General features: G+C 39.1%; 2 protein-coding genes across 2 annotated transcripts in view; one reads left to right on the top strand and one right to left on the bottom strand.

Moving 5' to 3' along the window:
- Positions 1-27303, bottom strand: part of LOC140245413 (voltage-gated delayed rectifier potassium channel KCNH8-like) — a 202624-nt gene that overhangs the window by 98480 nt on the left and 76841 nt on the right. The gene's annotated exons all lie outside the window — the stretch shown is intronic.
- The window catches only part of LOC140245414 (small ribosomal subunit protein eS26-like), a 151201-nt gene continuing 146252 nt past the window's right edge, over positions 22355-27303 (top strand). The window contains exon 1 of the mRNA XM_072324993.1: positions 22355-22359. Within this exon, the coding sequence (XP_072181094.1) occupies positions 22357-22359 (3 nt within the window). The 5' untranslated portion in view covers positions 22355-22356. The remainder of the gene's footprint in view (positions 22360-27303) is intronic.

Here is a 27303-nt window from a genome sequence, read left to right as displayed (position 1 = left end):
ACGACATGCGGCAAATAGACATTTGCGTTAATATAATTATGTATTATGACCGTGCCGATGACATTTTGCTGTTGTTGCTTAATGTCAATTGTCTTTATAGGAATAGCGAAAGTCACTGACATAGTGTTAATTGTGCTCTCTCACTGCTGAAGAAGACAACACAAAGAAGAAATACAAAACAATCAAACACACAAAAACAAGAAGAAAAGCCAGCAACTCCTTTAGAATATAAGGAGTAAAGCCGACAAAGTTTCAGCCTTCTTTAAATGAAATTTTGTCATTATGTGTTTGTACAGAAAGTATACTCCCTCGCTATTCACCGAGACTTCACGGGCACATTTTATCATGTACAACAGCTATCATCTACATACCTCCACACCATCTGAGAATAGTCTCTCTATGGCAACTCTCTTCATACGCCCGTTCTGTAATCATACCTTTGCCAATTTGTCTCAATCTATACTATAGACGCCTCCGACATTCCATTTATTTCCCCCTCCTGCACACTCAATATCTGCACGGAATTCTTTCAGAAATGACCCCGGTGATGTATTACCGATGACATCTATATTTCCCCTCTTGTTCTGACGTGGTCTCAGCAAACTGTGAACATTCTTTCTCTCTTTCATACTTCCCCCTCATTTCTCAAATCGATGTCATCTCTGTTCTCATCACTCCTCCTCCTCCCCCGGGTTTTCCCCCCTCTTGAATCCTCCTCCTGAACTCCCCCTCTCCTTTTTCATGACAATAAACGCTATTCATTGTCTGCCAATAACGACGGTACACCACCAAAAGCTCAGCGCCCTTTTCAAAGGCAATGACCGACGAGAAAACTTATGAAATTTGCGGCGCATCATTTTTTCTTTTCAAGTGATATGACGGTAGTTTGAGTATGCCATCATGTTTAATCGCCTAACAATAATCTCACAAGGCCATTCCACGTCAGTGTCGAAAAATCCGGTAAATGTGGTAATCTTAGGACATCAAGTCTCTACTAATACACATTAGTAAAAGTGATGACGTGTTTGTTAAAGAACTCTCTTCAGCCATTTTTACTTTAATACTATCTCCCCTGCAGTCATTGACACTCGCTAAATTTGTATACAGGTGGTTTCTTGGTCTCTCTCATCTTTTCATCTCTCCCCCGCCTCTTCGTGTCACACTCACATTCAACCAACTCCGCAATATATTATTCTTCCATGCCTTTCCTCCAATGAATGGTATGACTATACTTCGTTGATCGCAGTTATATAGTCTGCAGTTATCGTTTATCCCTGCGCATTCCTTTATTGCTTTTTCACCCCCTTTTCTGAACCCACTCTTTTTTCCCCCAGTATCGCTTTATGACGTCATCTCGTGCATGTTTTTTTTTTTTTTTTGTATTGGCTTCCCACTCGTTTCTGTGTTTAGCCTCTACATCTTCGTTCCTTTTTTTTTTTTCATCATCGAAAAGAATTCATCTATTAGATCTACCATTCTCTAAAGAGACATATTTTCTGACAATGTCTGTGGTTTACCATGCAGTTTTCTTCTCTGCATTCTACCTAGTTTTTGAGAAATAGGTAAGAATAAAACGAAATGCGACCAAAAAAAAAAAAAAGAGAGAGAAGAAATAATAAACCCAGAACTGTACCCACGCGCTGACAAGAAAAATAGCTTCTTTTTCATCGCCTCCGCGCCGACGCATTTTTAAAGAAGCGGTTTAATCCCCGTTTAGGTAGGTGTTATCATATCTCATTCATTCCCATTGTGACAGCGAGTTTACACAGGGGACAAAGGGATTGTCTTTAATGTCATGTCATGTGACCCAAGATATCTTAAGAATGATATTGTTCAACTTATTAGAAATTCTTACCTGAAATGAGTCCATGATATTCAAAAGGGCTCTCTCTTCTAACGTCTATTTGTCGATCATTGAAGAAGAAAAGGAGAAGAAATTTTTCCCCATTTTTTATTAAACAGATTGCTTTGTCATGCGTTGTTGAGTGGGCTGTATCATACAAGTTCACTTTTTTTTTTTTAAACAACAGCTCCATTTTTATTTTCAGTGTTTAAGATGTATCTTTATATCTTATCATGTTACACGGTATGTATTTCTATTTCGTGGTTTGTAATAACTATATATGTATGTTGTTTAGAGATGAAAATAGAAATGAATGAATACGTCAACATGCAAAGACGTAAGCCACTCAGTGATTTAGTAGGAACTTAATGAGAAAACATACACGGTGCACATAAATTGCGAGGTTACAAAGAGGGTAATTTCTACCGACACCTGAAATGACTCCATTGCTTGCTTTACAAAGTGATGATTATAAGTACCACTATGTAACAACAAATAAACGCAAATATGCTCAAGTTTTTCCTTGTTTATGCGTGTGTGTTTTATGTAGCAGCATTTTTCTTTTTCCCTTTTCTTTTTATTTTACAGATATCTGGGGCCTACTAGTTATTCGAAATAACCCAGTTCGCAGTTCCACTTTGCGCATGAGCAGAAAAAAAAATCATTCGTACCAACAGGCATATTGATTTTTAAATTCAGTGGGATAAGAATCTGTGGTGTAATGATTATTCATGTAATCCTTATAAATGCTGCTTGCCAGCACATCCATCTGACAACAAATGTGGTATTTGGTAATATCAATATAGATAAATTGTTAATACATTCAATGTAAAATAATGAAAAGGATGCTTTCCCACGTGTTAATGGACGGATCACTGGTCATCTGGTCTACGCAGGTTCAGTCTTTGTTTGAACAGGATTGATGAATCCCATAAATTGTTACGTAAACTTCGATCTGAAAACGAGTGAAGTGCCCCTATCCGACTGAGAAAAAAGAAAGTTTATTCGTACCAATGTGCCCATGAACTAACTCTGAACTGTCTTATTGAATGGTAAATGTAAGCCAAAATTGTAAACTAACGACTGGGGGAATGAGTTTATACGCTTCGGCCAACATGGCGTTGCCCCGTGAGTTCTGGCGTGCGCTAATACAGATTGACAAACAGACTTGATTTGTCTCAAACTACATCTGTAGATTTCACTGGCAAACTGCTGTGCTGAAAACGTTTGTGTTTAAGTGCAAACATGCATATGCGATGATTTCATTCCATTGCCTCGACGTGGGCATGCAAAATTGTTTGGACGGTTCATAAAGTTCAACCAGGAGTACTGGCGTGCTTCACGTAATATTACGTTCTTTTGTTTATGTGAACATTCAATGTTAGAGTTGCGATTTACAGTTGGACTGATGCTTTATTTTTCTGTACTGAACTTGTGAACCTTTTATCAATCTTAAAGCTGCCATTTATCACTTGCAGATTAAAAAAAAAAACTTACTGTTTTGAAATACTTGCTTGATATGAGCTAGGGAGAGAAACAACTAACGTTAAAATTTTAATCAGGTTAATCAATGATTAGTATTGTTAGATATACAAAACGTGAACAATACTTTTATCAAAATCGTTTCTAGAGTAAACGACCCACAGTTATGGTCTATTGAGAATATTACTGATCACACGTATCATCTCATTACATTTGCTGCTTTATTACCAAAATTTTATATGGTAGGATGTTTTGTAATATTACTGAACTAATTAATGAACTGTCTCGCCTAATGTGTGTTTTGTGTTTTGATATTGTATAATTGCATTTATTTCTATGTTATTTCCGTGAGAAGTAAGCAAATACACTGAAATGAAAATTCAAAAATGGTAATCTTCTTCCTAGACACGAACAAATGATAAAGCGTGTTTGTTTGGCATAAAAAGAAACAAAAAATGAAGTTATAAACATTGTCTCTCATCACATTCATTCATCATTATGATTGTAATTATCAATATTATAGCTTGCCATTATAAGTACATGTACTTGATTGCATGGTTGTCATTTCAAGACGCGCATCAATCTACCGATCGTTTTGCATCTAAGTTTGATGCATTTAAAAAAAATAAATCTGACCCAAATTTTCATCGCAGCAGGCGCTGGACATTCTGTGTTAAAGAATCATTGATTAATCCCATTACGCTGGTAAGCTCTTTAACCTGAAAACGAGAGATCCGCGTCCGCCCTGAAGAAAGGTATTCGGATTTCGTACACTTCTTGCCTGAGAGTATAATAGTATGCGGCCTGCCTTTGATAACGGAATATTGATTGCGCACTAGACGTGCTCCAAACGCGAAAGGAGCCTGTGGCTCGTGTACCAATTTTGAAGAACAAAAAATAATCATAATGATAATGCATCCCCCTACCCCCCCCCCCCCCCGGAGCATGTGTGATGTCCAGTTTGTCCTTTCTATGACACCATAATCAATATTACAGCCGGGATGATACCAGACTGCTCTTCACAGAGGAGCCACGATTTATTGAGGTGTGACAAAGTTGCGTTCGCACTGCTACGCGGCAGTTTATGGGATTACATCTTTAAATCTGCGTATACACAATCAGAAAGCGACCTGATGAGTTTGTCAATACCAAAAAGTTGGATGGAGTTTCGTATCACTCATGGTATAGTTCTTATATTTCGTAATAAAAGGTGGATATTGGTATGGTGTAATTGATTACAAGACTGTTATTATCTATCTTTATTTGTGTATTTTTTATTTCTCTCAATCCTCTCTCCTTTCTTCGCTTCCACCTTCTGATATCTGTTGCTCCTTTACATTGCAAATATTAATATTTGTTGTAAATGTTATATTTTGTACTGTATAATGTGTTGTTTTATGTTGTAAACCCATAATACGGACTCATTGACAAACAGCCAGAGTTTTTTAACCGTAATGAAATAGATAAAACAAACAAACAAACAAACAAACAAACAAACAAACAAACAAAGAAGAGGAAATTTCAGATGACCTCCTAAAATTCTAGATAAAGAATTAAATACCGAAGATGCCAATAAAACTCATCATCAGTTAGTGAAACCTGCTTATTCTGTTCTTTTCCTCGTTATTCACAAATTCTATCAAATTAGATTTTTTTCCCCTGTCTTCTCCTGCAGAATAAGATGCCTGATACTCCGCGTTCATTTAGTGCAGTTCAGCACAATGTGTCATTCTTTGCTTTCGGACTGAACAGCACCATATTTGGCTAGGAATCGGGATGTCACACGACGTGACTAATTCCGATAAATCAAGAGCACGATCCCTTAACCCTCTTTGTGCCACATTACTCTCCTGTCCATAGGTTTGTGTGCGAAATTCGTGTGAATTTGACTCACTGGCACAGAAGGGGGTTAATAATCTATGCATTAACCACAGACGGTCGAGGCGACGATGTGTGTATATAGAAGGGAACGCCCGAGCAAGAAGAAGGCGGGAAGCGCAACAGGTGTGTAATGGATTCACATGGACTGATGACGTCTTCTCTTTTTTCTACTTAGCTGCTCCTGCCTATAGCGAATGAGCTCCATTATCCTCCGGCTCGTCTTGCTTGTCTCTTATAGAGAGCCCAAAGGGGGAGAGAAAAGGGGGAATTCCTGAATTCCTTGGTTGTCAGGCAGCCAATTTGTTGTTGTTGATTCTTTTTGGAGGGGGAAGGGGGAGGAGGGGAGGGGTAGAGTTTCATCAGAGGCGTCTCTGCGTCTTGCATCCTGCGGTATATAGATAGCCGTGGTAGCATTCGTATACAGAGAAACAATCTTGAGATCAAAAAATAACTTGATCTTTTCCACTGTTCCGACTTTTATCAAAAGCACAAGACAATAAGGATGCGCCCACTGCAGTTCAATATGATATTCAAATATCTACCCGTATATATATATATATATATATATATATATATATATATACATATATATATGTATGTGTGTGTGTGTGTGTGTGTGTGTGTGTGTGTGTGTATGTGGGTGTGTGTGCGAGTGTGTGTGTAAGATGATACAACATCTTTAGCGCTCGAAGGTCTGGATGTCATGAAAGCATAAGTGCGCGAGTGAAGTAGAGTGCATCCAGTGACGTAGCTTGCTAACCGCACTACTTATTTCCAAGCTTTCGGTCTTAGGCCTTGTTCACAGCTGTATAACGTGTCTGTGGGTGGCTTTGGCGTCTCTCCTCGTTGTTACATATAATGTTTTATATATATATATATATATATATATATATATATATATATTACAAAAAAAAATTGTATTAATTTATTTTTGTAATCGTTGGATCCATGGCGTACTTGAGACTCTTTCTTCTAATAATTACAACATTCGAAGTCCAACACGTGGAAAATTCCAAGATGAACATATATATATATATATATATATATATATATATATATATATAGTTATATACATAATATATATATTTCAAAACATTCATATTCATACTTCATATTCGTTCTAAACCTATTCTTCAATCATATAAAAAAAAAAAACAATACAGAGTACGCTTCTAACAAGAAAAGATATTGTGCAGTTTCCAAAAGGGCTGCGGGTATATGCACATACAATGAACAACGAAAAACTACAATACAATATTGGCTGACCCGGACCGAATATTGAACCATCATGATGCACCCATTATTCTGTTATTGGAAAAACATTGGAAAAGAGAACTCGATCAATATCTGAAACTAGTATTGCTATCCAAGAGAAACTTTTCCTCTTCTTAAACGTGCTATTTGCATACTGCTCTATCATCTTGGTTGTTTCTCTGACCATATGTGCTGTATTGGTACAGTGCCATTATCTCTTTTCCCCATGAACCTTGTTTTGTTTTTGTTTGTATTTACGTTTTTTAAGTATTGTTCTGTTATCATCGGACAGCTCTAACAACGGGCGTGATATAGTCCATGTAATCGACAACGTATATAGCTCCTAGCTTATATCAATTTTCAATATGCGATTGATTAACATAGGTTTCATTCTACAAATATGGCACGCTCTTGTCCACATTCCCAGCTCCATCGCATTGAGAGTGTCCTCCTCGTTATTTTTATTCGACATATACCGTCATTGCTCACTGAAGGATGAAACAAGATATTCGACAAAATGTACAGATTTTTCTCTTCCCTTTCAAAACAAATCGTAACAAAAACAAACGTAAATAAAACTTCGTATAGCAATATCCTTGTCGTTTTGTTCTGGTATTATCATCTGCAAGAGATATATTAGCACTGACAAACAAGTGTGCAGAGAGAGAGAGAGAGGCGCAGTTGTTTACCCAAAGCGGTCACAAAATAGTCGCAGCGATGGACTATGAGAATGCGGCCGAATCATGTTGAGAATATTGATCTAATTATCAATAAATTATAACGTTAACAATGAAAGGTAAGATACCATTCTAGGAATGAGCACGGACAATGCGAAATCTATCGTACATACATACATTCATCTATTTTTATATTATTGTTCCCGCCGCATTAACCTGGGAGCAAAGGCTTGGATACCGCTGATGTTGTGGACTGCGCTTTCCTTTATGACTGGTTACGCATTGACAATGGGGCGCTAGAGAGTCGCCATTCAATAGCTATGTTTGCCTGGAGTCCAAGACGCCATGTAACTCTTTTCAGACTTCATTTTCCTCCAGCCTCCAAGAGGCATTCATGTTGTGGTATACTCTTTTCATCAAACAATCAATTCCCTGCTGTTATATCAAACTATATGTTTGTCCTTCGAACGCTTATGAATTTCCGCAGTCTGCAGCCACCTTACAATGGATAGGGGCAAAAACAACATCTACAGAAGAGGAAGAAAAATATGTATGCGTTGCCCGCTGGATATAATGTAAGGAGCAGACAGCATTGTGCGCCGCTGCGTTCAAATATTTATTCTCGACTTCGGACATATATTTGCCGGCGGAGAGGGCAATTGTAAAGACAACCCGATATCAATTTACGGAAAATTGCATCTGCACGAGACTCCTTCCTCTCCCCCCATTCCCCCTCCACTACCCCCACCCCAACCCCTTCATAGACCCTTCCCCTGACTCCCTCCGTGTCCTCGTGCGACCGCGATATCTCATGAAAGGCAAAATAGGATCTGAACTTGGAGTGAAAATGTTATGCAAACAATCGCTCAATATCGTCAGACGTCCTCGGCTGAGAAGGAGAGAAAGCAAGAGAGAGAGAGAAAGAGAGAGAGAGAAAAACACTGAATGGAAATGAAAGAAAGTGGGTGGGAGAAGAGAGAGAGAAACACAGATGGATATAGAAGACAGAGAGATAGAACGAGAGAGATGAAGTAGGAGCGATGTCTTGATCATTATCAAAATCCGTTTTTCAACAAAGAGAGATATCGACAGATGACTGCAACGAATGATGCTGAACGCGATCACATCTCACCCCTGGACAATATGAAATGGAAAGAACCAACGTTTGCACAACAACTACGAAGTTCATTCATCATAACTAATATGTCGATTTATGTTCTTTGCGTTCATGCATATCATTTTAGGTTTAGCATGAGTACGGTATAATCATTCTAGCGAAAAATCGCAGTTTCCCTTTCGCTCGACTGATCCGATTAATACATTTGCTCACGTTTGATCAAGCAATCATCGGATCGTTTGACATTAGCCGTAGTACTGTCAAGCAACCATACATCATTTAAAATGGAACTTTGGTAAACATCTGACGGCAGCAATTAAAGCAATGTAGACTACACTGAATGTCCTTCAACGCTCTTTGTTGTATCTTTACGACGGTGAGTAACTACAATTGTATACTCTCAAAGAAGAGAGAGTAGAAATATTATTCTAACTGTATATATTACGAATAGACTGGCGGTGTGTTTGAGTTGCCAGAACAGTTGCACTATCACCAGGTAAGAAACGAAAAATAGGTTGGGAAAGAATAAAAATGAAAGATGGAGGAAAGATCCGAACGCTATAGAAGTGGAAGACGAGCAGTTACGTCTGGCACCGGAGACAGGTGAACTTCGAATCTGCTTTGTGCTCATCAACCTTGACTGCGGTATCATCAGTGGGGAATACTTCAGACGGGATTGTCTCCTTGCTACGTTTCGGCAAGGGGGCGGGGGCCCGAAATTCCATGAGGATGACCTTTTCCAAAGCGGGGGAACAGATGGCGGGAAATACGATTTCACACTTCCCGTCGTCTGACGAATTTGGGTTAATTCAATGGACCAGCGCTTTCGACGCGACAAGAGCTAAGCCCGACCATGTTTGGTGGGAGCCCATGGAAAGCTTCTTTCTGTTTTGTTTTGTTTTGCTTTTCTCGTTGAGACCTTTCCCGTTCAGCATCTCAACCACGCTCTCAGATCAGAAAGTGTTACTTGACCTTTTCCTGCCGCTGATCAATCAACAGCCGAAAAAATACACCTGATAGAAAATACCCCAATATTATCACGGATGATTACCTATAGCGTTGGCTGTTAAGAATTAAATGATGCCCGCAATTGAATGATGATCCAGGAATGATGACATCCCTGTCAAATGATTGTCAATGTATATACTCTTCTATAATATGCTATTTTCTTATTTTCATTGATCATCCTCCACAGCGGTTCAAGGAACACGCAAAAGCATGAGATAGTCTCTTTGTCGGGAATCGAGAGCTATGCCGAGGGAGCAGGTGTAGGAGGCTTTCTTCGTCACCCTCCTTGTACCAGGGAGGTGGAAGAGGCCACCTCCCTGCTTTATAAAACCCTCTCTACTCACACATTGCCTCTACTTACACTTTTGCGCAAGGGTAGGTGGAGGCAGGTCATCCACTGTAAAGCCATCACACATTAAAAACAACAACAAATTTCACTCTATTGATATGTACATCTTCATGTAACATTTTCACTTCCAACCATCTCCAGACTTCACACGCCACACCCCTGCTTCCACTTTCCCCTTTTCTTCTTGTCTCTCGTCCCTATTCTTCCCCCGTGCCCTTGGTACTCCGTCGCAAGTAGCCCATTAGGGAAATTAAGTACTCCGGCTTCGAGATTCTTAAAGCCAATTTTCGAAATCCAGTCAGACGAAGAAATAAGATAGATGGATAGAGAGAGAGAGAGAGAGAGAGAGAGAGAGAGAGAGAGAGAGAGAGGAAGATAGATAAGGCGAGAGGGGGGGGGGGTCAGGAGATAACATAAAAGGTTGCGGAACTATACGGTGTTCTGATATACTGCCGTAGCGACCCGTTCCTCCTCTGCGGGGAGGCTATTTTAGAATCCCATTAGGCGCAATGCTACTGTGCCGCCTTGGTTAACATTATGTCAGAAGTCCTTGCGGATTTCCTTCTTTTTTTCACTTAGTCATCGTCAATGGATGCCTAGGTTGCAGCAACAACGAAGCTGGACGACAGATAAATCATGCGAGGAAATAACCCGTCTGTGGTTGGTCCATCTTTCCATGATTTCCACGTCTCCTTCCTTCTCCTTATGAAAGGATGTCTGTCTTATTTGTCTTATTGTTCTTATCGTGTGACATGAACGACCTTCAACAAACGCCTTTACAGGTGCTCTCTATCCTCTACCCATTCTCCTCTGTCCTCAATTTATATAACTACCCCTGCCCTCCCTCATCCATTCCTTTCATTTTTTTTTTTCTCCCTTACAAGCTTCTACGCCCTTAGCCACGCTGTCTGCAAAAATGATGCTGATTAATTTGTCAAAGTTTTTCTATAGATTTTTTTTTATCTACATGTATATTCCCAATCACAAAAACTAGGTGTAAAACAAAAACGGGCCAACACGAGCTATACCACACCCAGGCATCGTCTTTATTGAATTGCTCAACTTAACATGTTGGCCAGAGGCGAATAAAATCATGATCTCGTCTAGGAAATTGTCCATTAAAGTTATCCGCAGAAACGTAAATGGATATTCCAAGAGCAATGACAATTATAATACGTTTTCGTTTTTGGAACATAATCAATTCTGACAAACAAACTTCGAGCCAGTTCTCAGCAGAAAATCCCGTTTGGATGGATGTCTTTATTCATAGCTACAGGGTCGAAAGCAAGGGATTAAGTTTCCAGGGACGCGTTTCCAAGGAAACCCACGCTATGACGTCACAAGTTATCCAGGAGTGCTTCATCATCTTTCAAAGAATGGAGGGGGGGGGTGTTTCTCACCTAACGTGTACCTGCTCAGAATAAAATACTATGAGAAAAGCAACGCTTTGCAAAAAAATGAAGGCCTCATTCCCCCTTCGTGAGATGCCCCGTAGGATAATCCTCACTTTAGCTCCCCCTTAAGTGTGATTGGAAACTCTTAGCGCTGCCTCGTAGTCAAGGAATATCAGTCTTATATTTTTTTTTTCTTCCGCGCTAGCATTAGATAGCCTGACGTCATGACAACTGTTCGCCTCTTCCAATGCCCTCTGTCATTATTCCATATTCCTCTTCTCTCTTGTGTGATAAGGTGCGACGTAAACGCTTCATCTGGGCAAACGTAGACAACCAACTAGTTGTCTACTCTCATTCCACATATCATATCTTCTCCTAATTCTTCCCGCTCCTACTGTATCCCTCTTCTTGTCTTTCCATCTACTTCAAGCCCCCCCCCCCCGCTCCCCACTCGTGGCTACCAGGGACGATGCCATGCTTGCTAATGTCCTCTATCCTCGTCTATCAACGACGCCATGGTCATTTCTTCGTCTGTGCTCTACCAGAATTGCCCTGTCTATTCCCGAGAACATCGGCATAGAATAAAATGGAAAACAAAAAATGACCACATCAAGCCTCATGTCAAAGTTGCTCGATTAATAAGATTTCTCTCCCGGTCATAATTCCCCCTGACTATGACCGTTTTTTTTTTCTTCGCTCAATGACCTTATTCAATGTCCAAAATCAAATGCAGTCACGTTTGATGGCGGAGATAATATAAATCGTCGCAATCCGCGGAAATTTCGTCATTCAAAGCGATGAATTTTGCAGCAGGAATTTGCGGAGGCACCAACCGAGAAAACGATGCCCGAGGAACCGTTGGCGGTGACACGGCCTATACGAGCGGACGCCAAACAATCATCTAGATGGAGGAAGCATCAGTCCGAACATCTCTGCACACAAGATTGCTTGACGGAAATGGCGTGAGCTAGATATTCGTCATTTCGATGCAGGGATATCTCTTCTTCCGCTATCAAAGTTAAAGATTTTTGCTGGATATCTGACACACTTTATATGACCAAAGGCAACAGCTTTTAAATGGCAGAAACGTTAGCTATTTCTTATTCCTTTGTGTATTCATTTTTGTTGGTTTTGTTGGTTGTTGCAGTTGGTAAGTTATAGGATATGTCCGACTCAATGCAGAGTTCATAGTGCGTTTGAATTCGAGCGAGATTTGCCGATTGCATGACATTTAACATCTAAATTTTAGCAAACATATACCTTCTCACTCCTCGGCTATATAATGTCTATTAAAAAAATTAAGAACGTGATAAAGCTACATTCTTAAGATGGTATATTACTGCAAATAATAATGATAATATGGAAAATTTGAATAGAAAATTCAAATGGAAAATTTGAATTAAGGCGAAGATGTTTCCAATCGCTTTACAATTCACAAAAGAGAGCAGCTATACAATCGACTACGAGTACAAATAATCCACAATTACGTAATTATCGGTTCTGTTCTTGTTATAAATTGGTTCTGATAAAGTTAACCTACATGTAATCCATTGTCCAAAAAGGTCTCAAAAATTGTGAACATCCTCGCACGTTTTATTAGAAAGCAGAAGCAAAAGGTAAAGATATTGAAGAGGTGTGCAATATAGAAAAATCAGGAGTACGATACAATTGACAATGACTTCAAACATGAAAACATCATGTAGGTGGTCAAGAGAGTTTGATAGAAAGAGCGAGGCGTTGTTATGACATGTATGAGAAACATAAAACGATTTATAATTGGAAAATGAGTGGGAGTTATGGCCTCTATATCACGCCACTGCGTAGTCAACTGGACTACTAGGAAAATACAGATCTTACATTCAATACAGCAGATACATAATCATAAGACACAACATGCTCATACACACACATAAACACACTCACACACACACACACACACGCACACGCACGCACACACACACACAACCACCCTGATGAAATCGAACGTTCGTCGGCGGTGTATACCGCAGCCGTCTAATATTGCAACCACCACTATAGCGTGTACAAAGGGTAAAGCTCCACGGAAACCTATATCGAATACATTGGAAATCCCTTCGACGTGTTCGAGTCAAATGATTAAAGAGTCTGCCTCGTTCACTTCGTGTGATCTCAAACGTTTACGAGGTTGTCGACATACTTTTTCGTTCCCCAGATTGATCATAATCTGTGATTGTCAGTCAAAAATTACATTCAAGAATAGAGACAGAAACACAGAGAGAAAACAGCAGGGAAATGAAATAGCCGAAAGCTATTTTCCCTTTGTGCATCAGTGAAGCCAACCTAATGACACATGCAAATGACTTGCTCTAACGTCTTCCCAAATGAGGTCTTTTTTATGTTGTTTGCACAGGAGGACAAAATTATGTTCCTCCAATGATCTTTATAAGGTCACAGCACCAGAGTTGGGCCATGCCGGTGGCGCCCGGGGCTATAAAAGCAACTCTTCAAATACCAGCGCAGGTGGACTCAGCGCTGGTTATTACGTGCCTGAGGGAATCGCCAGTTTTGTTAGGATGGTCGCACAGTCTGTTCAAACCAGTGCACGGGGGGGGGGGGGGGCGGAGGGGTCTGGCACCTTCGAAGGTTCCCCTATAGCTTTGCAGACAGCTTGGATACGCCGTTTGAAGGTAAACGTATATTAACACCCCGTTTCTGGGACTTACCAAAGAGGAATCAAAATGGCATTTGACCCCTACGACTTATTTCGTCAGAAAGATCCTGCGAAATCACATCAAGCGCAATAACCCCTGACCAAATGACCCAAAGATATTAAACCTGTTCGCTGATTTATTCAATTCTATCAATATTACTCCTCCAATGACCTAGAGGCAATCTTCTCCATCCATTTGTACCTACCCAATGCATTTCGATGATTTGAATCCAACTTACCCGCATTCGTTGTATAAGCACATACGCCGAGTAATCTGTAAACAACCGTTCAAGTCATCAGCAATAATCTTTGTCATAGACGTAATAAATGCATAAAATTTGAATATCAGTAAACCGGTTCATTACTCCTCCCTATCTACTCGAAGACATTCATCAGTAGTGAGCTATTATCCAGTGGTGATTGTCCAGCAGGAAATTGTTCTGAAAAGTGTAGTGTATAGGGAGAAAAGAAAAAAGATTTGGTGGCAGCTATCTGTTTGGGATGTCATCCTTCAGAAAATGAGAACATAGATAGATGACACGGGGAGATGCCACATTATCGATTCTCAGCATTGCAATTACCATTATCACTGTGGATGCTGACATGTGTACCACTTTTTGCAATGATACATTTACCTTGTCGAATGATTCTTGCTATGATTCTGTTTTGTTCTGATTTTTTTGTTGTTGACCGGAGGCATAGTTCGGCCCGGAGGACACATTTTCGTATGTGAGATGAAAATCAAAAAATATACGGGAGGAAGAAGTATGGCATGTCACTTTGTGATATATGAGATGAATATTCAATGTTCGATCTGGTGTGCACTTGTCAAAGAAAATCACTCCAATTGTGAATTTCATTTTTTTTTTCATGAATTTAGATTAGGGCGGATTGTTCATTTGTAATAAATTTTTGTGGGGTTGAAAACCTTACGCTGCGTGAACATCTCCACTAGCACGATATACCGACTCGGGGCGCGCGACTCGGGAGAATCCGAGCGTATGATTTACATTTTTTTCCCCTCCGAGAAATGGGCGAACTTTAAAATTTGTTATCTAGGCACGGCACACCATAATATGACGTCAATCGCGAGACTTAGGCGTATCCATGGTAACGCATCTAGACGCAAAACTTAGGGAGAAAAAAATTGAAGGAAAAATAGAGGCGGTATATCGTATTTCGTCTGCAAGTTACGAGAGAAATGAGTACTCGATAAAGCCCAAGTCAGTCATCTGGATTGGTGGAGAATTCGCCCTTTTCCCCACTTGTTTACGGGATGTTATGATGTACGAACTCGCTTTCGCATAATGCATGGGACTTGGCAAAAATCAATTATCATATATAAAAGAAATGTATTATCAATTAATATTTTTGTTGATGATGAAAATAAACTGGAATTTGGGAATTCAATCAAGTGGGTGAATGTGATTGAATATGTTGAAGCGAATATTGCCAGTGCCGTATTTTTATCTGTGCTATCTTTATCTTTGCATATCTGTTGCCGAACTTTATTATCACGAGCACTGTACTTTCTAGCAGTGGTCAATGAACTAGAAGTGAAATTCTGTCGTCTGTCTGTTTGTGGGCGATGAGAGTCATGGAAAAAAGCAGGAATGTGTTCCACTTTGCTTTTGCATCTGACATGAGCTTAGCTTAAGGCCTTCTATCTCTTTATCAGACGCGTGGCTATATGAAAACGCAATACATTATTACAACGTGTAGACAGGCGAAGGAACGTAATGCAGGAATCATCTTTGCCCATTTGATACAATCCTATAAAACAAAGAGCACTCCCGTAAAAGAGGGCAGGATGTAACATAAAGCGTCGCTTGCAGTAACAAAGCAGGTCGGTCAATTCTCGTCCAGTACAATTTTTAACCTTTTTTTGTTTTGAATGCCAGTTGGTATACAGTAGACCCCATGGCGCTGGCACAGAAGGAGTTAATTAGCACATCGACCTGCACTACATCATGGAGAAACATAACCATTTTCCATGAGTACGCCTCCGACAAGAGAACACTTTATTGCCAGGGACTTCGTCCAAAGTCCCTGCCACAGAAGGGGCTAATTGGTTCATCGATATGCAAAACATTGCAGAGAAACAATGTCATTTTCGATGACAAATTACGCCTCAGATAAGAGAATGATGACTTCCTCGACATTGACCTAGAATAATCGAAACGTGATAACTGAATTATGCTAAAAGAAGACGAGAAATATACAAACGGAAAAATATAGGCCTACCCATATCTATTGGAAGTATACAGATTCTCTCACTCAGATATCAACTAAAAACCAGTGTTCGGTGTCATACTTAGATAACTATGGTTTGTTATCATATACATAATGTATACATTTTTTTTTTCCAAAAAGGCGGAACAGTGAAAGGAACAACGATTTCAAAGATATGCACCAGTTTGGAATATGAATATTTGAACATTTGAATTTATACTTGTATCGTATACATTTGTACATCGATGTCAGTAAACAAATTAATGAACAAATAATTAAGTAGATTAAAGAGATGGGCGATATATCAAGATGATATATATACTATGCTAGTTGTGTCTCTTTCGCTGCGATCACTATTATCATAATAATTATGCGTATAGCTTGAGATTAAATTCATTTAATATGATTTTTCTTTTCTTTTCTTTTTTCGGGGGGGGGGGGGGGGCGAAACCGGGAACAAGTCAATACTACGTTGGGTGTGTTCTTTATTCCTCCTCCTATCTACTAGAAGTAGGACACAGAAATGACGGCTTTGTAAACAGAGCGAGATCCAGAATGCGCCTTCCGTTGGAAACGATACACTGTATTCATTGAAACACAATCAATTCGATACTCTGTATTCTGATGCAGTATAACTGAACGCTATAATAGCAGTCGAACCGTTCGAGTGGAATGCATTCTAGCAGTTGCGCTTGCTCCCCGGTTCATAGGATTTCACAAAAGACTGATCTTTAATGCAGTAATATCAGCTATTCTTAAAGGGCGAGTGAAAGGCCGGGGTCCTTCTATCAATATGCACTCTAGTATGAATAGATAAGCTTGCGCTCTTTAACCTGTTGCTCTACGTAAATCTTTCGATGCAAATCAAATGTCACTGTATCTATCATTTAATTTTTGCATGAAGCATGATTCCCGGCATGTCATTCTTTGACTGAGGTACACGATGAATAAGTAGCAGCAATCGATGATTTTTATCTCGTCGAACACGACAGAAATAGGAATCTATCGATATGTAGATTTATAGAGAGATAGATGTTGGAGAGTAAAAGACAGGCGAAAAAAGAAAAGGAGTGAAATCAAAAAGATAAACAAAGATAACGACTGGCGGACACGGCTAGAGGAAAAGACGATTAAAGTGTAGATAGACTTCTATGAATTTCATAATCATGAGTGTTTGCTACCCTGAAATGTAGTTTCGTTCTGATATCCTTAATGAAAAAGGAAGCTGGAAAGGAAGTATTGAATGAAAAGGCAAAGATACACAATAAACAGCGTTTAAACTTAAGATAAACAACTTAGCAAATATTCAGACTTAAACGACATCTTTAGGCGATGTATCTGTGGTGTGACTTAATTGGTTGTAACTCAAAACTGTGAAAAAGTATTAAAATAAAACACAGAATATGGTGTTTGAATATCGAAAGACAGAAAAGTACGTGGGCTGGGAAAAGCTATTTCTTGCGAATGACTGTCACTATTGTTCCTGACATTACTGGATCGATTAAATTGATGCAGTAATATAAAATAAGAACCCATATTGGGGGAAAAAAACAACAACCCACGTGTGTGGTATGTGGCTGTGAGCGATGAAATGCTAAAAAGCTGGGATGGATAAATTATTGGGCTTACTTTGGCGCTCTCTCTACTTACCTATAGGGCAACGATTCAATGAAATTGTTAGAAAAGTGTAGCCTGTAATCACGCACGCACTCACTCACTAATAGGGCCTGAGTGCGTACGTAGAGCATGCCTGTCTTCGAATAACACTTAGTAATCGGATGGTGCCAAAAGCATGCAGGCTGTACATACTAGGCGGTTTTCACGAACCATAATTTTATTCAATCCATTGAGTATTTCACTTTGCGCGAGTTAATGGTAAGCATGAGGATCACTCCCCCTTCCCGGTAACTTGTTTTGACAGTCAGCTCTACAAAATTATTCACCCCTCATTTTTCTGACTATCCCCTCCTATTCCACCCTCCCCTCTCTTTCTATCTATCTTCGTATCTACCAATCTAGTGCCTACTTATCTACCTCCTATTTCTATAAACATATATATATATAGGTTTTTTCACGATTTGTTTAGCACTTAAACTGTCAATTTCGATACGATATTTGATCGTTATCAACCAGCACTGCTCGATCCTCGGATTTAGCTGGTCCAAACGATTTTGGATCGACATGAACAGAAATCATGCCTTCATTTCTCCTACGTAGACATACTGATCTTACTATTTCATAATGCATAGATCGAGGACGCTTATTTGGCTCCGTCGGTAGCACGTCTAACTCCAGATCCAAAGAACTCGGGTTCGATTCCCCAGTCTATCTGAGAAATGTATGTGTGCAATCATACCGTCACCTCTGGTAAGAAGCAAAATACTCTACCCCTCGGATATGATATTTTTTGAGGTCCCGTGTGTGAGAGAGTCACATCTCATGCATGTAAAGATCCCGCTTCATTCATTCATTCATCGCAAAGATCAGGGCGCACATTCAGATGAAGTGGTATCGCTTCACAACGATTTAAACTGGACCCCATAGAAGACCAACTACAGTGCAGCGGAACATGGGCTTCCCTGCCCAGCCATCTCAGATGGAAAAATGAAAAAACGCAAAAAGCAAAAACAAAAATACAAATAGACTGATAGATAGATAGATAGATAGATAGATAGATAGATAGATAGATAGAAAGATAGATAGATAGATAGATAGATAAATAAATAAATGAATAAGTGAATAAATAAATAAATAAATAAAATAAATAAATAAGTAAGTAAATAAATAGATTGATTGATTTATTGATTAATTGAATGATTGATAAAGAGAGATAGATAGACAGATAGATAGATAGATATAGAGAGAGAGAAAGAAAGGAAGAGATCGAGAGTGAGTGATAAGATGGTAAAGCGGGTAAATTACTCGCGAAGGAACAATCATTATTTATGACCCACCTAAACAAAAGACTGGTTAAGAAAGTCTCCAACCAGCTCTTTCCACCTGTTAGTAATACTGGATTCTCTATAGCATAACAGCTTCGCAGTGACGTATATCATCTATCCCACACTATTTCCACAAAAGGTAAGAAAGTCGTATGTTAGATTTGTACAGATTCGAAGTTAAGGTATAATCAAGATTATAGGCATGAAAAACGCAATCACAGCTGAAGCATAAAATCAACGTACACGTACTTCGTTAAGAGAGGAAAACGTTCAAATAAAAAAAGAAATACACCTTGACATTTGGATGGAACATAGTCGATATACCAAACTTTGAATTTTTAGGAGCGTATATCGGATCTTTTATTTCATAATCAAATCAGCCTATTTATTACTTTTCTCCTGCCTGCAGCAGGCTTATGTGTTTACAAATCCAGAAAGGAGTAATAAAAAAAAAAATAGGGGATGAGTGATCGCTAAACATAGCAGATGCCGAAAACGGAGGTAAATCTCTATTCATGCACTGCTAATGGCAAGCTCAAATACTTCGATTTATACCACTTGGGGATCTCTTAGCAAGAAGCAGCTTATATGTCGTCACAGGAGAGAGAGAGAGAGAGGAGGTGGGGGGGGGGGGTGGTGGTTGTAAAATTGGGAAGAAGGGGAGAGAGAAACCTTAATTGATTTAAATGCCGTTTGCTGAGACGTAATGAGCCGTATACGTTGACGGCTGCTGCATCTCAAGGAATATGATTTCACCGCGATAGATGAGCGCGTATAGAATCGTTCGCAGTTTGACTTTGCAATCATATATTGTTAGCCAAGCGGACGCCTCTCTGATAATATGTCGTTATCTCTTTCTCTCTCACTCTCTCTGTCTGCATATATATGTATATATATATATATATATATATATATATATATATATATATATAAGCTTATATATTTATATTCATCTCCTTTTCTTTTCAATATTAACTTAAAGGTGCCCGGGTTTGCTCTTTACATTATTGCACAGAAGCGCTAAAAAAAAAAAAGAAAAAGAAATACCTCAGTGACTCTGTAGGGAGAAATTTGCATTTTGACTTCATCAAACATGAGAGAATACTTTCAAGATGATGAATGGCTATCTGTTTGCTTCAAAGATTGATTATAAGGATATCGGAAGAAAGTCTCAATCCATCAGCTTAAATGCATGCAAGGGCAATGTGCTCAGTGAGAGAGAGAGAGAGAGAGAGAGAGATATGGAGATATAGAGATAGAGAGATATAGATAGAGAGATAGAGAGAGATAGACAGATAGAGAGATAGAGATAGATGGAGATATATAGACAAATAGAGAGAGAAATAGATAGAGATATATAGAGATATATAGATAGACAAATAGAGAGAGAATGTTAGAGATAGAAAGATAGATAGATAGATAGATAGATAGATAGATAGATAGATCGATAGATAGTTAGATACATAGATAGATAGATATAGAGAAACAGATAGAAAGGGGGAGAGAAAGAGAGAGAAATAGATAGAGATATATCGATAGACAGAGAGAGAGATGTATGTGCAGAATTTTTATATTCTGCTGCATCTCTCACTATCACGTCTCTCTGTTCTTTTTATAATCATTAACCCTTTCAGTGCACGGGACTTTGGACAATGTATACAATGCTATGGGGTTTTCTGTGCCAATCAGCATTCGAAACACATCAAGATACAGCCGATATATTTTATACAAACCTGTAAAGCCAGTCCGATCCCATCTTGTTAAGCCTTACCATTACAGATAAACGTGATGAAATTAAGATCAACTATAAACAACACACATACACACATCTCTTTTGCGTACTAATTGGGCACACATACAAACTTACAGACGTATATGTATGTATATATATATTTACCAATCACGATAAGATACAATAAAACAGTGCAGAAATATAAATACAACATTTAAGGCCTCTAGCATTAAATTGATAGATACGTCAATCATTTAAGTGACAAAAGGTCCTTAATGTGTCTGCTCCTGTCTGTCCGTATTCGGCGTATATTTCCGCTGTGTTCTTCTCGGTCTACACTGTACACGTATTTCTATTATCGAAAATGTGCAATGCGTATCACCATCTTCTGGAATAAAACATGTTGTATCGACCATAATTATTTTCGTTATTTTCATTATCTCGTACTACCTCAGCACTTCAGTTCCGCCACCATTGTATGACGTAAAAGCAGACCTCAGTTTGGGAAGAAAAAATCGCAACAAACAAAACACAACGCAATATTAAGTTACCCGCAGGTAGTTAGTTCTTTAATGTGGCATAAATTTCTATGCGCAGTAATCATGCTTGTGCACGAGAGCGTTATTCATAATTCATTACTCTCAACTTCCTCAGTAGCAAACATTTTGGTTCTAGACAGCCGCAGCCGCAGCTGCCGATACGTGGGCGGGTAGCCCCGGTTTCACCCCGTCCCCAGTCCCGCTGTTAAGAGAAAAGGCTTGTATTAATTTAGTGCCAGAAAACATTTTGTGACAAAGCACATCAAATTCTTTACCTCCCTTATTCTTTATATTGCTATATGACTGCGTGATAGCGTCAGATCTGTTGACTGTTGTTGAGAATATAATGAGAACAAAAATGATACGGCGAGTATGCACAGGCTATGATGTGAAAATTTGATTGTGTCTGAATACTTCGAAGACAAAATCAAGGAACACAGATTCCCAAGATATATCTTGATTGGCTCCTTAGATTTGAAGTATTTTCATCTTTTCTAAAGATTACTGGTGAAACAAACTTTGAATACTTTCAAGACGAACGCAAAAAGTCTTCGACGGTTTTCTCGTTAATATTTGTTGCCAACATGAATGCGTTTTGGAGTGGACTATTGTCAACGTTACACCCGGAATGCAAAGACACATACGCACACACACACACACACACACACACACACACACACACACAAGAAAAACCCTGCTCACAACAAACATATAAACAGGAGGTCAACAGAGAGGTGAACAAATAAAAGGCAAACGTGAAAGGCTAGAAAGAACTGCAAAACTCTTGGATATGGCAAGATGAGGGCTGAACACATATTTTCTGCCTCGACCCGATTAATTTTGTCACATCGAATTATCTTTAAAATGTTTGCTTTTGGTTGCTGTCATAGGGCTCATACATTTAGTTAAACATTCTGGCTTTATTCTAATAGGGAGCATGGAAGAACAATCGGACGGAGTGCTACAAAGGAAGGCTTGTGACGTGGGACAATACTTCCGAAAGCAGGGCAGGAAACGGAACGCCAGTCCGGAAGTTGCAGGGCTTGCATGCTTCTACATAATGGCGACATTTTAAAATAAAAAATTCATAACACTTTTTAAAAATCGTTATTCCTGTCATTTTACAAATTGAAAGCAGTCTTTGTAGTGATTAGTCACATCGACGGAATATTTTCTTTTCTTTCCATATTTTGTTATCATGATGGAATCGGTTCATAATGTGTCATATGGGGGGTTCCACGACATTTGCTCCTGCGACAATTGCTCCCATAAAGTATCTGTATCGTGTCTAAGCCAAACATGAATTCTACTCAAAAACATAACATAACCCTAATCCTAATCCTAACATCATGTAGGGTCCATGCTCACATTAAACTTAACCTAAAACCCCATCACAATCCAAACAGTCCTTGCAGAAAATAGGACTGGAGCGATTGTCGCAGGAGCGAATGTTCTATTACCGTTATTTAGACACAAACGCTTTTCCCCTGTCTGTGAAACTGGACTGATCACAGCCATGCAGTTCACGATGATCATGATGTTGATGAAACGTAGTTTGAATGGACAAGAAGGGAGATTGAAAAGCATTAGTCATGAGAATGATGGATAACACTGCTTTCTCGATTATTGCCTTTTTCCATGACCGCGAAATCTCAGGAAGTTGCCAGTGGTGGACGAGAAAAAAAATAGACTTGCAGATTCTTTATGTTCCGGAGCCCGTCGGGGCCCGGTGATGCAGAACCGGTTAATGAGGAGTACACTGCTGATAAATGACCACACGCCAGGTGCGGTCGCGCATCAATTAAAAAACATAAACCAGAGCAATGATGCCTCCAGCAGAATCATCACCCCCGACTCGGCCGGGTAGCTAACAAGCCTGGTAGCCTTGAAGGGATGGGGAAGTTAAAAGAGCCAGTTCCCAACGAGAAGCGTGTACATGTAGTTAAACCATCGTCATGCGTTGGCGAGGGTGGAAAACATGACTAGAGCAAAAAGAGAGAGAAAAAAAGAAGAGAGGGAGAATGGAGGTAACCATGGCAACGGGGGCTTCGTTACCTTCATCCCCCCTCCCCTCCATCCATCCTGACAGCAAGGACGTTCAGGCGAGTGGAAAATGCCACATCTCCATAATAAAGTCGAATTAGAGAGATTCGTGTCTTTAGGGCAGCCCTTAATTCAGCAATGGGCCAAGCAATCTCGGCGTAATGAAATAGGGAACGGGATATGTTTCGTCAGAAACAGAAAATTACGGCAGGAAAAAAAAAGGAAAAAGGAAAGAAAGAAAAGCAGGGTCCTTGTATATCAAGAGCATTGATCTATGGTCTTTGAATGCTGTACTGGCAGTCACGTGTGTTCGAATGGTAATGAATGATTATTGCATTTTAGTTTTCGTCTGCTCCGTGTTGAATGAAAGAACGCGTTGATGAGGTGCAGTGTGCAAATCCGACTTGTTTGATATCCAATTCAAAAACACTTTCTCAAGCAGTCAATCAAAAACAAAACAAAACGAACGGTCACTTAAATCGATAACGCAAAAAGAATAGAAAAGCATGGACTCTGCGTTTATGCACTTCGAAAGAGTAACCATCTTTTGCAAACATCCAACCACCTGCTGGAATCATAAAAGAAATATGTATATATGTATGTATATATAAATATATATATATATATATATATATATATATATATATATATATATATATATATATATATATATATATATATATAGACATATATATATATATATACATATATATATATATATATATATATATATATATATATATACATATATATATATATATATTATATGTACATATATATATATGTGTGTGTGTGTGTGTGTGTGACGGAGGAATGACTCGCAGACGTTGCAGTAATGTTCACTATGGCCTTTTATTCTCCCAAGCTTTCGACTGTGTTACCAGACTTTTTCAAGGGCTTGATGAGACATAAACATAAAAGCAGAAAAGCAACCAATTTGCATGCATTTGAACAGAATAAGGCAAAAAAAAAAATAAAAAGCCGATCAAACGGAATTGAATATAATGCAGCACCCACAATGTGCGAGGCCAAGCCCGCTTCACCTTATATATATGTATATGCATATATATATATATATATATATATATATATATATATATATATACATATATGTATATGCATATATATATATATATATATATATATATATATATATATATATCATATATGTATATGCATATATATATATATATATATATATATATATATATATATATATACATATATACATATATATGATAGAAATGTGAAAAAACTTAAAATGGCATAAAAACGCTTCAGCCCGTATATATATATGGTAGTAAGCTGTAAATATATTGTGTGCAATATTTCATACTTTTGATTCTTACTTTTCCCAAACTTTCCTTGTCCCTATAAATATTCAGCTTTGCTTTTATTGATAAAGCAACTTATGGTTATTTTAATGTAAATCACAACTACCACTACCTACTTTTACAGCGTTAATTTACATCCGAGTATTTGAAAGTATAATATTTTGCTTGTGATAATTTGAATGTGTTGTATTGTCTGCATTGAAGATAATCATATACCTCTCTGTTTCAGGTGAATTGGTGCAGCGTTACAAAGGCAAACGAAGAAGGAAAATTAAGAAATATATACTTCTAATACATGAGAGTTACTCAAAGGAGAACGCCGGTATTTTTTTTCTCTCAATCAAAATTGGCTCAGCGAACCGGTAATACATACTCTATAAACAACTTGACGATAGAGAACTCATTACATTGGACTGGAGTATACGTGTAATGAAGGCAATGACGATACTATAGCCAGGGAATTTCGTCTCACCTCCCTGATGATGGCTGGTAGGTCATGAAGTATCGTGACACCATTTCGTGTGTAGGTGTGTGTGTATGTGCTGTGTGTGTGTGTGTGTGTGTGTGACATTGTGCATATACTGTATATGCGTTTGTGCGTGTTTGTTTGTGTGTGTGTGTGAGTGTGTGTTCATACTAGTTTCATCGTGAAAATGAGTCTGATATTGAATGAAATTTAAACAAAAAATATCATTTAAAAATAACGTGTGCATGTGTGTGTGTGTGTGTGTGTGTGTATGTGTGTGTTATTCGTCAAGGTTACCCCCCAGTCGCAAGTCATTGCAGCGCATTGGAGTCCAATCGGACGCCACGAGGTTTAAAGTGTAGGCCTAATCGTTTTGTAACAGTTGAATGATGACATTTTTCGTGCAGTCTCTGTCTGTCGTTGGTCTATCTGTTTGTCTATTTCTATGTCTCTGTCCGTCTCTCTTGAGTGGATGTCTAATTGCTTGAAGTCACATAGAACAATTAGAAATAGCGAGAAAGAACAAAAAGAAAATAAGGAGGCGTCATGAGGTTTATTACATTAGTTTATCTTACATAGTCAAGATTAACCCGCTCAGAAGGACCATCTCAAGATGCTATTGACTTTGTACAGAAAAAGGTAATCCGTGACAGTGAAAGAGGTAAATGAATGCAGTGACCATGCTTTCACTCAGTGGAAGTCTATAAGATATGAAGGTTTTTGTAGAATGATTTTGATACATGCTTATCATTGTTCATCTTTTCTCTCATTTTTAAAGGAACTTGATGACATTACAGACATTGTTGCAACACCACTGCGTGTAAACTACCAGAAAAATCTGCGCAGTCGTGGATATGATGCAAGATGTATGCTGCAGAATGTAAGAGATGAGGATGCGCAGATATCGACGAAGCTTATCATAATATTACAATCGACAACACGCGGGAATTAAAATAAGGTGGAAAAAAAAAACACCTCGATGGCGTCTGCATTCGATGCGCGACATTCAACGAGGCGGACGACCCGGATGCAGTAATTCATCATGGCCTCGCGAAAAGGCTCCTTGCTGACTGTCACCTGTTGCGCCGAGTGTGAAAATTGAGCTTCCACGTTAATGCACACGTCCTCTTCTCCACCGGATCCTATAATGCGTATCAAAAGGCGGGAATGACATGCCCCCCCCCCCCATCTCCCACCTATCGTCTCCTCATCCCCAGCCTCGTTCTCCCATCTCCATCCCACGAGACACGCACAATGATAACCCCATCCTCTCCCCCTCCTCCTCCTCCTACTCCCTTCCCTTCCCCCACTCCCAGCTCAATCTCCACTTGAAAAGAGAATGCTCGACGCAACGATTCCACAGGTCGGCTTGCTGCATGATATAAGCCGCGGAGGGTGGTAAACAATTTCCGTATTGCAGCCGGATAACCGAAGGGGGACGTCACGCTAGATTTTGGCACGCACTCGCAATCTTCGTCCTGGGAGCCGGATAATTTTCCGCACTCATTTCCCCCGATACCCGATGACGATCTGGGGGACTTGCCAGAGAAATGTGGAATGACATTTTAAAGTTATTTTTGGTGGCTCGTAATGTGAAGCTCCGCGTCGTCCTCGGGGGAGACTGGGGCTGCATTTAAGAGCGAGCCATCTTGCATGATGGTGTCGTTAGCACGTTGCCCCCATCAAACCGAGAGCCAGGGAGAGCATGCTCGGTGTGATAGAGTGACTTGGTCTATGACTTAACTTTTATTCAATTACTAACTAAGAGTGACGTGAGTCCGCGACTCTGTGATACCACAAAGACAAACTTAAGAATAATGCGTGAGATGTTTATCATTTTTTTGCTCCATCCGCTTCCCCCCCCCCCCCCCATTCTCTTCTATACTCTCTTTTCAATAAAAAAAAAGAGGCAAATATGAAGAAAGGTGAGAAGGGAGGGCTTTGGAGACCTGATGACGGGTATGATTAGATCTTCCCTACCAAGTTAAAACGTAACGAGGGACGATATCTTATGGCTGCGTCTAAAAGCACCGAAGCACCATAATATTAAAGAGCATCAGCTTACATGACGGGTACAGAGCAAATCTAATTTGAATTTTTTTTTCTTCAAAAGCAAAGCATGGGGAAAACCTGAGAATTGACCATTATTATGAATATGATATCATACAACTACATACATATTCTGCAAACATATGCACATGTGTTAATACATAAGATATACAAAGATGTGATGTATATGTGAAGCAAGATATATACCAATCGGTTAAAACTGAAATACGATTCATTACAAGGTGAAATTAACATGGAAGCGTTGATGGAGT

Source organism: Diadema setosum, chromosome 22 (assembly GCF_964275005.1).
Source record: "Diadema setosum chromosome 22, eeDiaSeto1, whole genome shotgun sequence".
Taxonomy (NCBI): domain Eukaryota; kingdom Metazoa; phylum Echinodermata; class Echinoidea; order Diadematoida; family Diadematidae; genus Diadema; species Diadema setosum.
Note: the sequence above shows the minus strand (reverse complement) of the source record. Positions and strands in the feature narration are given on the sequence as shown.